Source organism: Trichoplusia ni, chromosome 2 (genome assembly GCF_003590095.1).
Source record: "Trichoplusia ni isolate ovarian cell line Hi5 chromosome 2, tn1, whole genome shotgun sequence".
Lineage (NCBI taxonomy): Eukaryota > Metazoa > Arthropoda > Insecta > Lepidoptera > Noctuidae > Trichoplusia > Trichoplusia ni.
In genome coordinates this window covers 5,049,568-5,061,274 of record NC_039479.1, presented here as the reverse complement: position 1 = coordinate 5,061,274, position 11,707 = coordinate 5,049,568, and the positions used below count along the sequence as shown (strand labels likewise).

Below are 11,707 nucleotides of genomic sequence, written 5' to 3'. Positions count from 1 at the left end.
GATGTCACATAAAATAATAGAGCATAAGAACACGATCCCATTGGTTATCTATAATTGTTTTACATCAATTATATTGCTGTACCATGTGTTATTTATGAATAGTCTTGAAGTTATAGATGAGATTTAATTTCATAATGAGAGTTATGCTATTAGAAAATACTTCACTTTCAAAGTGTCAACCTTATCTGAAATGATATAAAGATGAGATTGCTTTATTAAATAAAGACTTATTTGGCATTCGGAAATATTGAGAGTACTTAGTGTTTGAGAAAGCTTAACAAACAATAGGAAAAGCTTATAGAGACATGTACGAATGAAATTTGCTTTGAAAGAAAATGATAAGTCGAAATAACAAGTATTTTATACCGTACCACTAACGGAATACTACGTTATATTGTTATTTATAGAGTATCATAAAATAGCTAATTCAGTCATTGACATAGATTTTGAGTTAGTAGATTCGTGTAGCATATTTCATAGCAGTTTATTTATACACTTGTATAGCTACTGTATTTTACTACTGATAAGTTGTAGCAAACATTATTTCATAATACACAGGCAAATGATAGTCATCATCACAGAGCAATTGTCCCGGGTGGGACTGGAAACGTGATAAAAAAAAACTTTATAAGTTAAGGGTACTTATTAGAGTATAGTTATTCATTTTAATTACTGTACCTGGTTTTGTGAATGAAGCGTGCCTATATAATATGGCACTTCAATTACAATACGAAAGATTTTTTAGCTATTTACCATCAATGGTTAAGCTATGCTTGACGCGGTTGGTCCTTAGATGGGTGACCATCTTTGTCATAACGAGTTCCTCCGTGTTTCGGAAGGCACGTTAAATTGTGGGTCCCGGCTGTTATTCTTACATCTTTGATCGTCGTTACAGGTAGACAGAAGCTTGAAAAGTCTGACAACCAGTCTAACCAAGGGGTATCGTGTCGCCCAGGTAACTGGGTTGAGGAGGTCAGATAGGCAGTCGCTCCTTGTAAAACACTGGTACTTAGCTGAAACCGGTTAGACTGGTAGCCGACCCCAACATAGTTGGGAAAAGGCTAGGCAAATGATGAATCCCATTTCAAGGAATCTATACCATATGACACTTAAATAGATCAGGCAACTATTCGAAAGTTACGTGGGAGAGATGTCATAAAATCAAGACTTCTGAAAAAATAATTTCTATAAAAATAATCAATAATTTTTTTGAATGATACCTCAAACAAATGGTATTTTTTTAACAAGAAACATGGATTGATTTAAAAAAAATACGGCAACTATACCGTTTTCACTAAATAATTACTATTCAGAATATAAAAACATACTGTTTTCGTAATTATCTTAGAACACTAGGATAATATGGGCTACTACCAGGTACGGTAAACACTACAGTTAAGAAACAGTTTTACTGTAGAGTAACATTAACGTAAACTTGCATAATTTATACACCGTTAGCGAAATTCTCGTAAAAATGTATAGAAACATTGTTTAATGATTTGTTGACACAATACAATTAATAATTACCCTAATAAATGTGAATAATCTATAGTTCATTTTCCTTATAGATACATAAGGAAAATGAACGAATAATGATATGTTTAAAGGTTATCATGATCTGATAAACTTTTTCAATGGTTTTTTTATCTTTCTTTCTACAACGTCATTATCAAGCTGTTTAAAATATATCACATAAAAGGCAAGAGTTTGTCTGTTTATGTCCATGCTGTTATAACTTCTTCACTCAGAACCTGCTCGACCAATTTGTTGGCTTTGTTTAGTTTGAGACTAGATGGCGTTACATAATATATAAAATGATTCACTCTGAATTACACAGCAAACTGTTTACTCACGCATATTTATCGGGATCGCCCGAATAGTTTCGACAGCTGTTGGATTCGGTGCCCCACTACCAAGTGATTAAGATTAACTCCGATTGGGTATGAAACTAGTCGGACGATCCCGATAATTACGCGTGAGTAAACCGTTTACATTATTTAGGTATAATGCAACACGACTTTCAACAGCAGCGGATATTCTGTAAGTTATTGCATGTAGAATTCTTAATTTAATATTTACACAAGATTTCATAATTATAAGTTGTACAATCGCCTCATTACGATAGCTTAAACATCACGTTTCTAGGGGTAAATGTCAGTGGTGTAGTGCAATTAAATATCTATTATGAGTGTTATCTTGAGGCAAAATGCTGAAATGATTGACAGTAGAGACTACCAACCAGCAATTAACGTTGCATATAAATGTTCAACTGCACTATTTGCAATGTGTCAAAGTAACGCCTCCCGGGATTAATTAGTCTGCAGCCGTTTACGGTATTCCAATCATGTCACAAATCTGAACTGAGCCTTCTATGTACGTATATGGAGACGGAATGTCGGGTTTTCTTCGCTTCTTGTGTCCTATTCTAGTCCCTATCGTGTTGTGTAGGTGTCTCAATAGTTCGTTACATCTAAAGTATAAGCGGTAATGTATTACGCAGTTTGTTAAGCTTTTGTCTCCATCACTATAAATAGGTGTACTATCGCAAACATTATTAATATTGTGAAGCTTTTGAAATTGGACGCAGCCTTCCGGAAACCTTTTGTTACGGTAATGGGTATTGCTAGAGTTGGCCAATATTCGTACAAAGGATGACATAACAGCAATCAAATTAAATTAAATACGCTTCGGGATATTTTCAATGTTAGACGAATGATTTTAATTTCATAAAATGATCATCATCTTACAACAGTTGCTAAACGTTTATGATATTTGAAAAGGAAATAGGGGTAACAATTTTGGCTTGCTTTTTGCTTTTCACATTTTAAAAATGCGTACTTACAAGTCAATGCAGGAAATTTCTGATCAAAGTTTATTCACACAAGGTGACTTCATGGTATAAGATAACAAAAAATACCGCAAAGCTTTCGCAGAATTAAAATCCATGTGAAAAGTAAGAGATTTTCAAACAAAAACTATAAACATTTGCAGTTGACCTCAAACAAACGTGAAGAGTTTGAATTGTAATTTTTGTATGTTTATGTAAAACATATGTTGGAATAGGTTGTTGTCATGTTGCCCCGGGTTACCAGCGGGTAACGTTACTTGGCGGTAATCACTGATCTCACATACACCGGCGCGGCGCCAGCTTCCGTCACTATTCATCGTACGTACTCCTAGACTATGCAAATTGGGAATACTGGACTAGTTTCTAGTCACGCGTCGATGCCCGGATTACAGAAGAAAAGCTTATTTGTAAAAGTAAATTATAATCTAGCTTTCAGACTAAACTGATACTTAGAAACAACTCTTTAAAGAGAGATCAGAAAAATATAGTTATCGAAGTATTCAATAAAAAATAAGTAAGATACAATAACATTTTATGCGACACTGCTTAAAGTCAACAACATAAAGTCACTTTCTACCACTCCGATACAAACGGTAGTCAGACAGTCAATAAACACTACTGCACAAATATTTTCTTATATAATTCGTAGTGTTAATAACATGTTGGAACAGATACAAGTAGTGTCGCTTCATCGCTTGCCCTACGGCTGTAGGTGACTGCAGTCATTTCTCACGCGTGTTCGCTGGCGCCCGCGGCTTCCGTCATTTGGAATAGACATGTCTGTTAATTCGATATTTTCGACTGACTGGCTTAAGCTCTAATTGGAGATAATGTTTTGGTAAAGGAAATACGGAGGTTGGTAGTCACGTTAAAAGATGTCATAGTTTGCCAACCATTTAAAAGGTTACATATTTTTATTTTTTATCCATTCCACTGTCCCACTGCTCGGCAAATCTTACACATTTTGGAGCACTAAATATTAGTATTCATTTCACAATTTTAGATTCCATGGATAGTCGAGTAGTTGATGTCACACGCCAACACCACTAAGCGCGACGTGTCGCAGGTTCGATCCCCGCGTAGGACAAGCATTCGTTTGTAAAGACAATAATTGACAGGAATGTTTTTCCTGAATCTGGGTGTCTTTGTGCATGTAACTCGAATGTTTGTAAATTAATCAAAATCCCGCGACAAAGGAATCAAGTTCCTTAATGCGGGAGTGATTGAAATTTTCTGAAACAATGGTGCAAGAAATTTCTTGCTTTAATTAATATATACCGCTCCTAAACTTGACATCATCATGTAGGTACATCATTGAATCATATTTCTATCATAGCACGTTTGTCAATGCATGAACCGTGTGAATAAGAACAGTGTCGTGTTGAACAGGAGTGGTGGTAATCATTGATCTTACGCATACCGACATGGCGACAGGCGCTTCGATGCCGACATTCTTCAATCAAAGCACTCGCTACACGTGCACATAATACATACTTATTACATTTCCTTTTGCCGACAACTAGGTGATAGGTACTTAAAGGCATGCAATTTTGTCGTAATCCGCAATACAATATAAATTAAAAATCTAGCTGGATCATTAGTCGGTTTCAAGACCTAATTTTGCACTTAGGGACTAGAATTTTTCATGAGCATCGATGAGGTTCTTGTGGATTTTATTGAATCGAAATAGATTGTGACGTCAATTACTTTTTGTGCAATATAATCGTTATGTTCATATAAATATTCCTTACCGATAGGGCGTAAGATCAAGGATACAAATACATATTTATATCCATGAAATAAATCAATAAAACTCTGAAACTATGACTGACAATAAGGAAGGTTTAAAATGGTCACAATAGGTTTCGTATCAAAAAACAATTACTATGTTGATTTTATTGGTCGCTTTTAACAGTACGGTAATAAAAAATATTAGTATTAATATATAGCCAGACTAAAATGAATCCCGCGTACGTTTTTTTTTCATGATAGGTTAACAGCTTCCAATTCTTTAACGTGATGTGTTATCAGACAGAAGAAAAAGCGTGTAAATCATTATAATACGAGTGTCTGTAAAATCTGCTAAGTCTATCGTTAATATTACCCGATAGTCAATGTTATTCGGTTATTTTTCAATTTAAGTTTATCTGGAGCATTATTAGTTAAAAAAAAAAACATAGTTACAAAAGTAGTATATGTATGGCGGGCAGGTGCGATTCTGATCAAATATAAGTAACACTTTTACAATTAAGAGATAGAGAGCTTTCTACATCGTGTCGTACGCGCGTCGTCTCTCTTCCAAGACTGCAAGTTGCAGTCTACCCTTACTTAATAGAATGTAATCTGCTGCCTTACAATTCACCTATCCTACTTGTTCCTACAAAAGCAACAGCGGGAAATAACCCTGTAATAATTATAGCATCGTTTTATTGAAGGCAGGAACATAACATGAAAATGGTATCATTAACCCGGATGCCAAAGTGCGGTGATAATCAGCGAGGTCGCGCGGGAATGCTTCGTATATCTTTACAGAAGGGCTGTTTTATCATAATATTGGTTATTATTAATAGTATTTGGTTGGAAAATATATCTAGATGTCGGTGTTTTAATTATATTATATTGAAGACTGAATTTTGTACTGGTTTTTTAAAGCAACCCGCCACGTCAGTACATAATTAAGGACTAGATTGAAAAGTATAGAAACTTGGTGTTATTAAATAAATTATTATGAATCCCACTTACGAAAGTAACATTTACTCTACTTTTCAAAACAATAAAAAAATTTAGTGCTTTAAAAATAATAAATTAAAAACAAAATTAATTGGTTGTGTTTTGAACCGTTCAAAAACTCCGACAGGTAATATTAAAGAAAAATATTGGTTGCTTATATTTTATTTAATTAAATCAATAAAAAATACAAATAAAACACGCTTAAGAATGGGTGCTAACAACGTCACTTGTCGGTGAAAAGTGCACTGATAATTTACGTTACAAGAGATATTTTCTCCGACGCGCTAATTAGATTTTTAATCAAATTAAAAACAGGAAATTAATGTGCTAAGCATAGTCCGAATAATCAAAGATAATAAAAAAGAACAGACCATTACAGACAGGATACAAATTAACATGATAAGCCTAATTATCATAAGACCAGATTAGCGCTCCTAGTGTGATCGTTGCGTGGCACTAGTTTTTCATGATAAATGGACTATCAATCATTATTTTATAGTGGTTTCCGACGACTTACGCGTTCAAACAAACAAATAAATCAACACTTCAACTATCTAATATGATTATAATAATATTTAACAACTTTAATCAACGCCATCTAGTCTCAAACTTTGTAAATCGAGTATTATGTACTAGACAACTGATAAATCATTATATATTTCTTAGTATAAAGATACTATGGAAAAATTACACCCAGATGCAGAACTAATGCTCATGCTCATCGCACAAACATTTTTCATGGGTAGGAATCGAACCCACGACCTCCGGTATAGCAGTCAGAGCCTCAAACCACTAGACCAACAGGCGAGCCAATCACATAAGTAGTATTGTTTTATCAAAGGTTAGATTAACTCAAACCAAGTGTTAATAAATTAGATCTTAACGACTACTAGATAATACAAATTGTAATCAAAATTTCGCTAAGACTATTGTTTATAATGTTGTAAAATATCACTGAAGCAATAATTCCAATTAATTGTTATTCAGTAATTCACTGTTAAATCTGATCATTAGTTTAACTCAAAGCCCCAGACTCACACGGGTCACGAATTGAATTAACTACTTAACTAACTAATTATTAAGATTTAAACTTGAACTCGCTACCAAGAAGGTGTTAATAGTATTTATTTGTAATGTCTTCATATTTTATAGCTGTTGCAACAGTTAGGTGCAAGCAATATTGCGGGTCTATTGTGTATTATCGAAAGCATTAATTCAAGTAAACGAAGAAAGATGTTATTATAAACGATAATAACGTCAGTTGAAACATGACTAGGGAATCAGGCAGCAAGGCTACAAAAGCACCGCTAATTTTTATGTCCAAAGAAATAATTTTACCGTTAAATAAAAATGAATTTGATGATAAAATGGTTTTATGACTTACGGTATTCTCCATACCAGAGATAAACTATTGAAATCGGTCAAGTGCGAGTTGAACTCACGCGACTGAGGATTCAAGAGCGCGAAGTTAAGCTGTGGATAATGTAATAACCTCAAATATGTTTGTCACCTACCAATAAATTAATAACCTCGATCTTTATATTTCGTATTGTTGTTATAGCGGCAGCAAAAATACCTCATATGTAAAAATTTCAACTGTCACCACGGTACAGAGATACATTCTGGTGATAGATGAACCGACAGCCGAGTACACAACGGAGGCCCGGTTAAAGGGTTCCGATTTAACCCTTTTGGTACGGAACCCTAAAAATGTGTTACTGTCTGCTGATTTTCAAGCTAGGAGGGCAAAGTGCTCCCTGCAAAGTGACCACAACGAGCAAAACCCATACAAGTCATTATCACCTAATAAACAATACACTAAATAATTTACGATTACGGCGCCGTCCTTGTGCCGACAATGTTGCAACGATTGAATAGTTTATAGAGCAGTGGAGCCGACGGTATTCGTTCGCTCAATACTCAATAGACAATTCATCTAAGTTTATTGCTCGCGCGAATAATGCCGCGTATGTGTGTCGAACGTACAAAATGAATTCCACGACGTTACATAGTCCGCAAATCGCTGATTCTCATACTCATAATAGGTACTAATAAGGCTTACATCATACTACTGAATGGACCTTACAATGACTTAAATTGTTTATGACCAAAAGCTGCTGGGTATACTACAGAACTAGGCAAGAATATTATTTCATGTGACGTCATACCACCGAAGCCATTGTTATAAAGGGTATCATGCACTATCAGGAACAGAATATCAGCAACATGCTAAAATAATACTTTCAAACTAGATAATTTTCAGCTTGAATTGAGTACGTGGCCAGTTTACAAATATTGGAAAATTAGTTCGATGATATTAAGCCTGCTACGTTCTAGACTTTAACACTAACTGAACAACTTCTGGAACTTACAAAAATGTCTTCCTTACAATTTTCGTATGCTGAGAAGAGGCTCGTAATAAGCAATCTTGTTAAATGACAGACTAAGAGACTTTATTGAGCCTGAATTAGGCACAATTTTAAGGACATACGTTTCTAGGTTACACATTGCGGGTATATTTTCTCTGTCGAGCATCACCACAAATTACCAACAATAACGAAAACATCAAAATTATTTTTATGTCTTCCAGTTCGTCTCTTTCTTAACTCTTTAAGAATAACCCCCACTTACTCATAAAGTATTTTTCCTACTAATCCGTACTAATCTATGTCCTATCTTTAATCTATTGTGATATCTATTCTGTTATCAGTTACATATATAAACTTACCTTGCAGGTCCCCTGGATACAGATAGCGCGGAAGCCTTGCCTCGTGCAGGGTGTACCGTCCGCGACGAATGCGAGAGATGCGTAGAACTGCTGCCCTAGAGGACGGCAGTTCAACGTGCATGGCGCATTACCTGAGCAAAAACATAAAATCAAATTTAAAACTTCCCAACAATAAAATTTTTAAGGTACTCCCACAATATTGAAACGGCCGAATTTTTTGAAGCATGAGTAAGAACACTGACCGAAAATTCACCTTTTGTACAAAACAAATGAAATTAAAATCGCTCTATCCGTTCGGTAGGTATGGTGCCATAGACAGAATTTTACTCTTCTTGACTCGCCTTATAAAGTTATAACCAAACACGAGTTGAGTATGAAATCAAATACATCAGGAATTACTTTACTCACAACTCAAAATGCATGTTCATACAATAACGAATAGGTAGTATATTAAAATAATAGAAGATACAATCAACAAAATTACAAGAATGTGTCAATCAATGTGTGAATCAAGTAAAGATTTCTTAAAAAATAAGCAGCAGCCATATAACAGAGAGAGGATGATTTCATATCTCAAGAATTAATTCTTCATGTTGCAAATACTAGAGAACAAGAACATAGTCATCAATAGAACAATTCAAGAATTAAATGTTGATTGAAAGCAGAAATCAATGTTATTCTGCACAGTATCATACAGCACATCTAAATTGATGAGTTGCCATCGACAATTCAATTTTATCGCCGATAGATAAAACAACTGACATCTGACAGATCATTAGCGAACAAATTGACAAAACAAGCGTAGCCAATGCACAGACAACCGTTGTAATAAGTTAGATTAGATGTCGACACACTATTAGTATGTTCCAGAATTTGGGTTCCCAAACAAAATTGTTAAACTTAGTCTTATAATATTGTCGTGTAATTCTGATGTCCTTAAATTTCGCTTTCAAAATTTCCTCTTTCGATACCATGTCTTTTTACCAACATTTTTGGCAAATTAAGTAGCCATGAAACATGAATATTATATGTAAGATAAACATTTTTGCAAGACTTGTTTTTCAAATCAATTTTCTTGCATTCAGTTCTACAGAACCACAAATATCGAATAAACTCGAATTCGCTGTATTCTGCAGATTGTTTACACAGGACGGGCCTATAACGATGAGATGAGATACTTATTTGCGTGATCAAGCAAAATATTGCCTATAGGCATTGAACAAACAGGCGAAGCACCGAAAAAGTTTTGGCTCAGTTCACTTCTATCGAAATAATAATATGTACCTACTAGAAACTCGAACAATATAAATGTAGTTGTTGCATATAATTGGGAAGTATCAAGACAAGAAGATTTATGAAATATTGACATCTTCCCATATCTCATTATCATCATCATCCACAGCCTTTTTCCTCCCACTGCTGGGCATAGGCCTCAACTTTCTCGTGCCAATTTCTACGGTCCTGTGCTAGGCTCATCCATATCTACCTCAAGTATAATTGTAGCTTAGAAGTTAAACCAAACAATACAGGTACATTTGTTTTTATATTTACAGATTATATGTTAAAATGGTTGAATAAAAACCAGGGATAAATTAACATTGGTAAATAAAACAGTCTAGTAAGACAGTAACAAATATGGTTGACAGGTTGTCCATCGATTAGGTCCGAGATAGCTTGCCACTTGTTTCTCAGCACGAGCCCCATTAGTAAATAGCGGTATGAAACAAGTAATCAAAAAGGCTTGGCTTCTGGCACGACGCCGCGGGCGGAGAACATGATTCTAATAACCATTTACTAGGTACGTGGGAGATACGACCAGGCTGGGAAGGCAGAAAATTAGGGTGGGATAGTTGGGTAGTCTGATAGTAAATGTAGAATTTAGTGTTTTTTTAAAAAGAAGTGTGCAAATAAAGATATATCCTATTTTCAGGATAAATGATTTACATGATACAACACCAGCACCTTTTAATCTTCAAGAAATAAGACATTAAGGAAATCGAAAACGATAATATATAAAAAGCCTAAAATACTTTTTCCGCTAGATTAGGTAAAAATGTGGTTAGGAAAAATTTCGTAGTAACAAGGACTTTTGGATATCGAAGGATGTCCCTTATATAAAAAAAAACATATTTTTTAAATGTATAAAGGGTTTTTTCTCTCAGGGAAGTAAATATGTCAAGTACTTTCTTATTAAGTAAAACCTTGTTGTTATGTATCATATTTCTTTGCAATAGACTTACCGTCTATGTACGGTACCCATGTATAAAACCTTCCTCTAAATGGTCTTCTATCGAACGCCGCACATTGTTCAGCTCGACTGTTTATCAAACCATCTGGACAGGGCTGGAACAAAACATAAAAAATAACCAAACAAAAATTAAATAAACTTATTCTTTACCCATTTATACAAGAAAAAAAAAACAAATGTGTTTCTTACAGATATTATTTTATACTGGTCACTTGATTAAAAAAAATACATTTTGTTTTCAGCAATAATCCACCTGCAATGCCGTGCTGCCTTTACAGTAAAAAATATTAAGAACAAACGAGCTTTGTCGAGGTAACCCAAATATCTTGTTTTTATCCTACAAAAAGAGAATTAATGTTGGACATAAAGCATGAAGAATGATTACGGTTTTATCATAATATGTAATGCTAAACTTTGCTAATGCTATGCCGCATCATAAGGTGTGCATAAAAACCGTGTGATAAATAAATGCAAAATCTGGGTACAGAAATTGCATTTTTTTATACGACCCTCGCTCTCTGCAGCACTACAACAATTTGCTGGACAATTGAACCAGTAAATCATAGTAAGTACAGCAATATCCGCGTAAAACATCGTTATAAACAAATGCAAGCAACTTTTACGCCATCCATGACTTAGCAAATTGAATAGAACAATACTAATCAAGGAAACGTTTACGATGTATTTGAACGTAAATCAGTATTCAGTTTTAACTAGCCTTTGCCCACGAGTCCGCCCGCTACGAATCGAAAATTATCCAATCCAAATTATATAAAATCGGAATAAAAACTATCATGTGTTAATCCTGGTTAAAAACTATCTGTACACTAAGTTTCGTCTAAATCCGTTCAGTGGTTTTTGCGTGAAAGAGGAACAAATATCCTTACATCCATACATACAAACTATTTCGTTTATAGTAGTTAGTTAGTAGGATGTGAGCACATTAAGTGGTTCGGTACCAAGGACTCATACTGTAGCAATCAAACAAATGATTGCGAGTCATTACTCATGTTTTATTGACGGACCCATGAGAAATACTCGAGTAAACAGGACCTTTTACGTTAATGTGACGTCTTGATTAGCTTGTCCAATTAAAACAAAAGAGGTTGTAGTTTTTATATGTGTCTTAAAAGAATTATACGACCTGTAAGCT

At 34.5% G+C, this 11,707-nt stretch overlaps 1 protein-coding gene across 2 annotated transcripts in view; it reads right to left on the bottom strand.

The window, feature by feature from the left end:
* Positions 1 to 8,243: 8,243 nt before the first annotated feature.
* The window catches only part of LOC113504619 (thrombospondin type-1 domain-containing protein 4-like), a 33,016-nt gene continuing 29,552 nt past the window's right edge, over positions 8,244 to 11,707 (bottom strand). For both annotated transcript variants that reach the window (XM_026887027.1, XM_026887016.1), the window contains exons 6-7: positions 10,547 to 10,649; positions 8,244 to 8,437 (exon numbers count right to left, since the gene is read on the bottom strand). In XM_026887027.1, the coding sequence (XP_026742828.1) occupies positions 8,289 to 8,437; positions 10,547 to 10,649 (252 nt within the window). In that variant the 3' untranslated portion in view covers positions 8,244 to 8,288. The remainder of the gene's footprint in view (positions 8,438 to 10,546; positions 10,650 to 11,707) is intronic.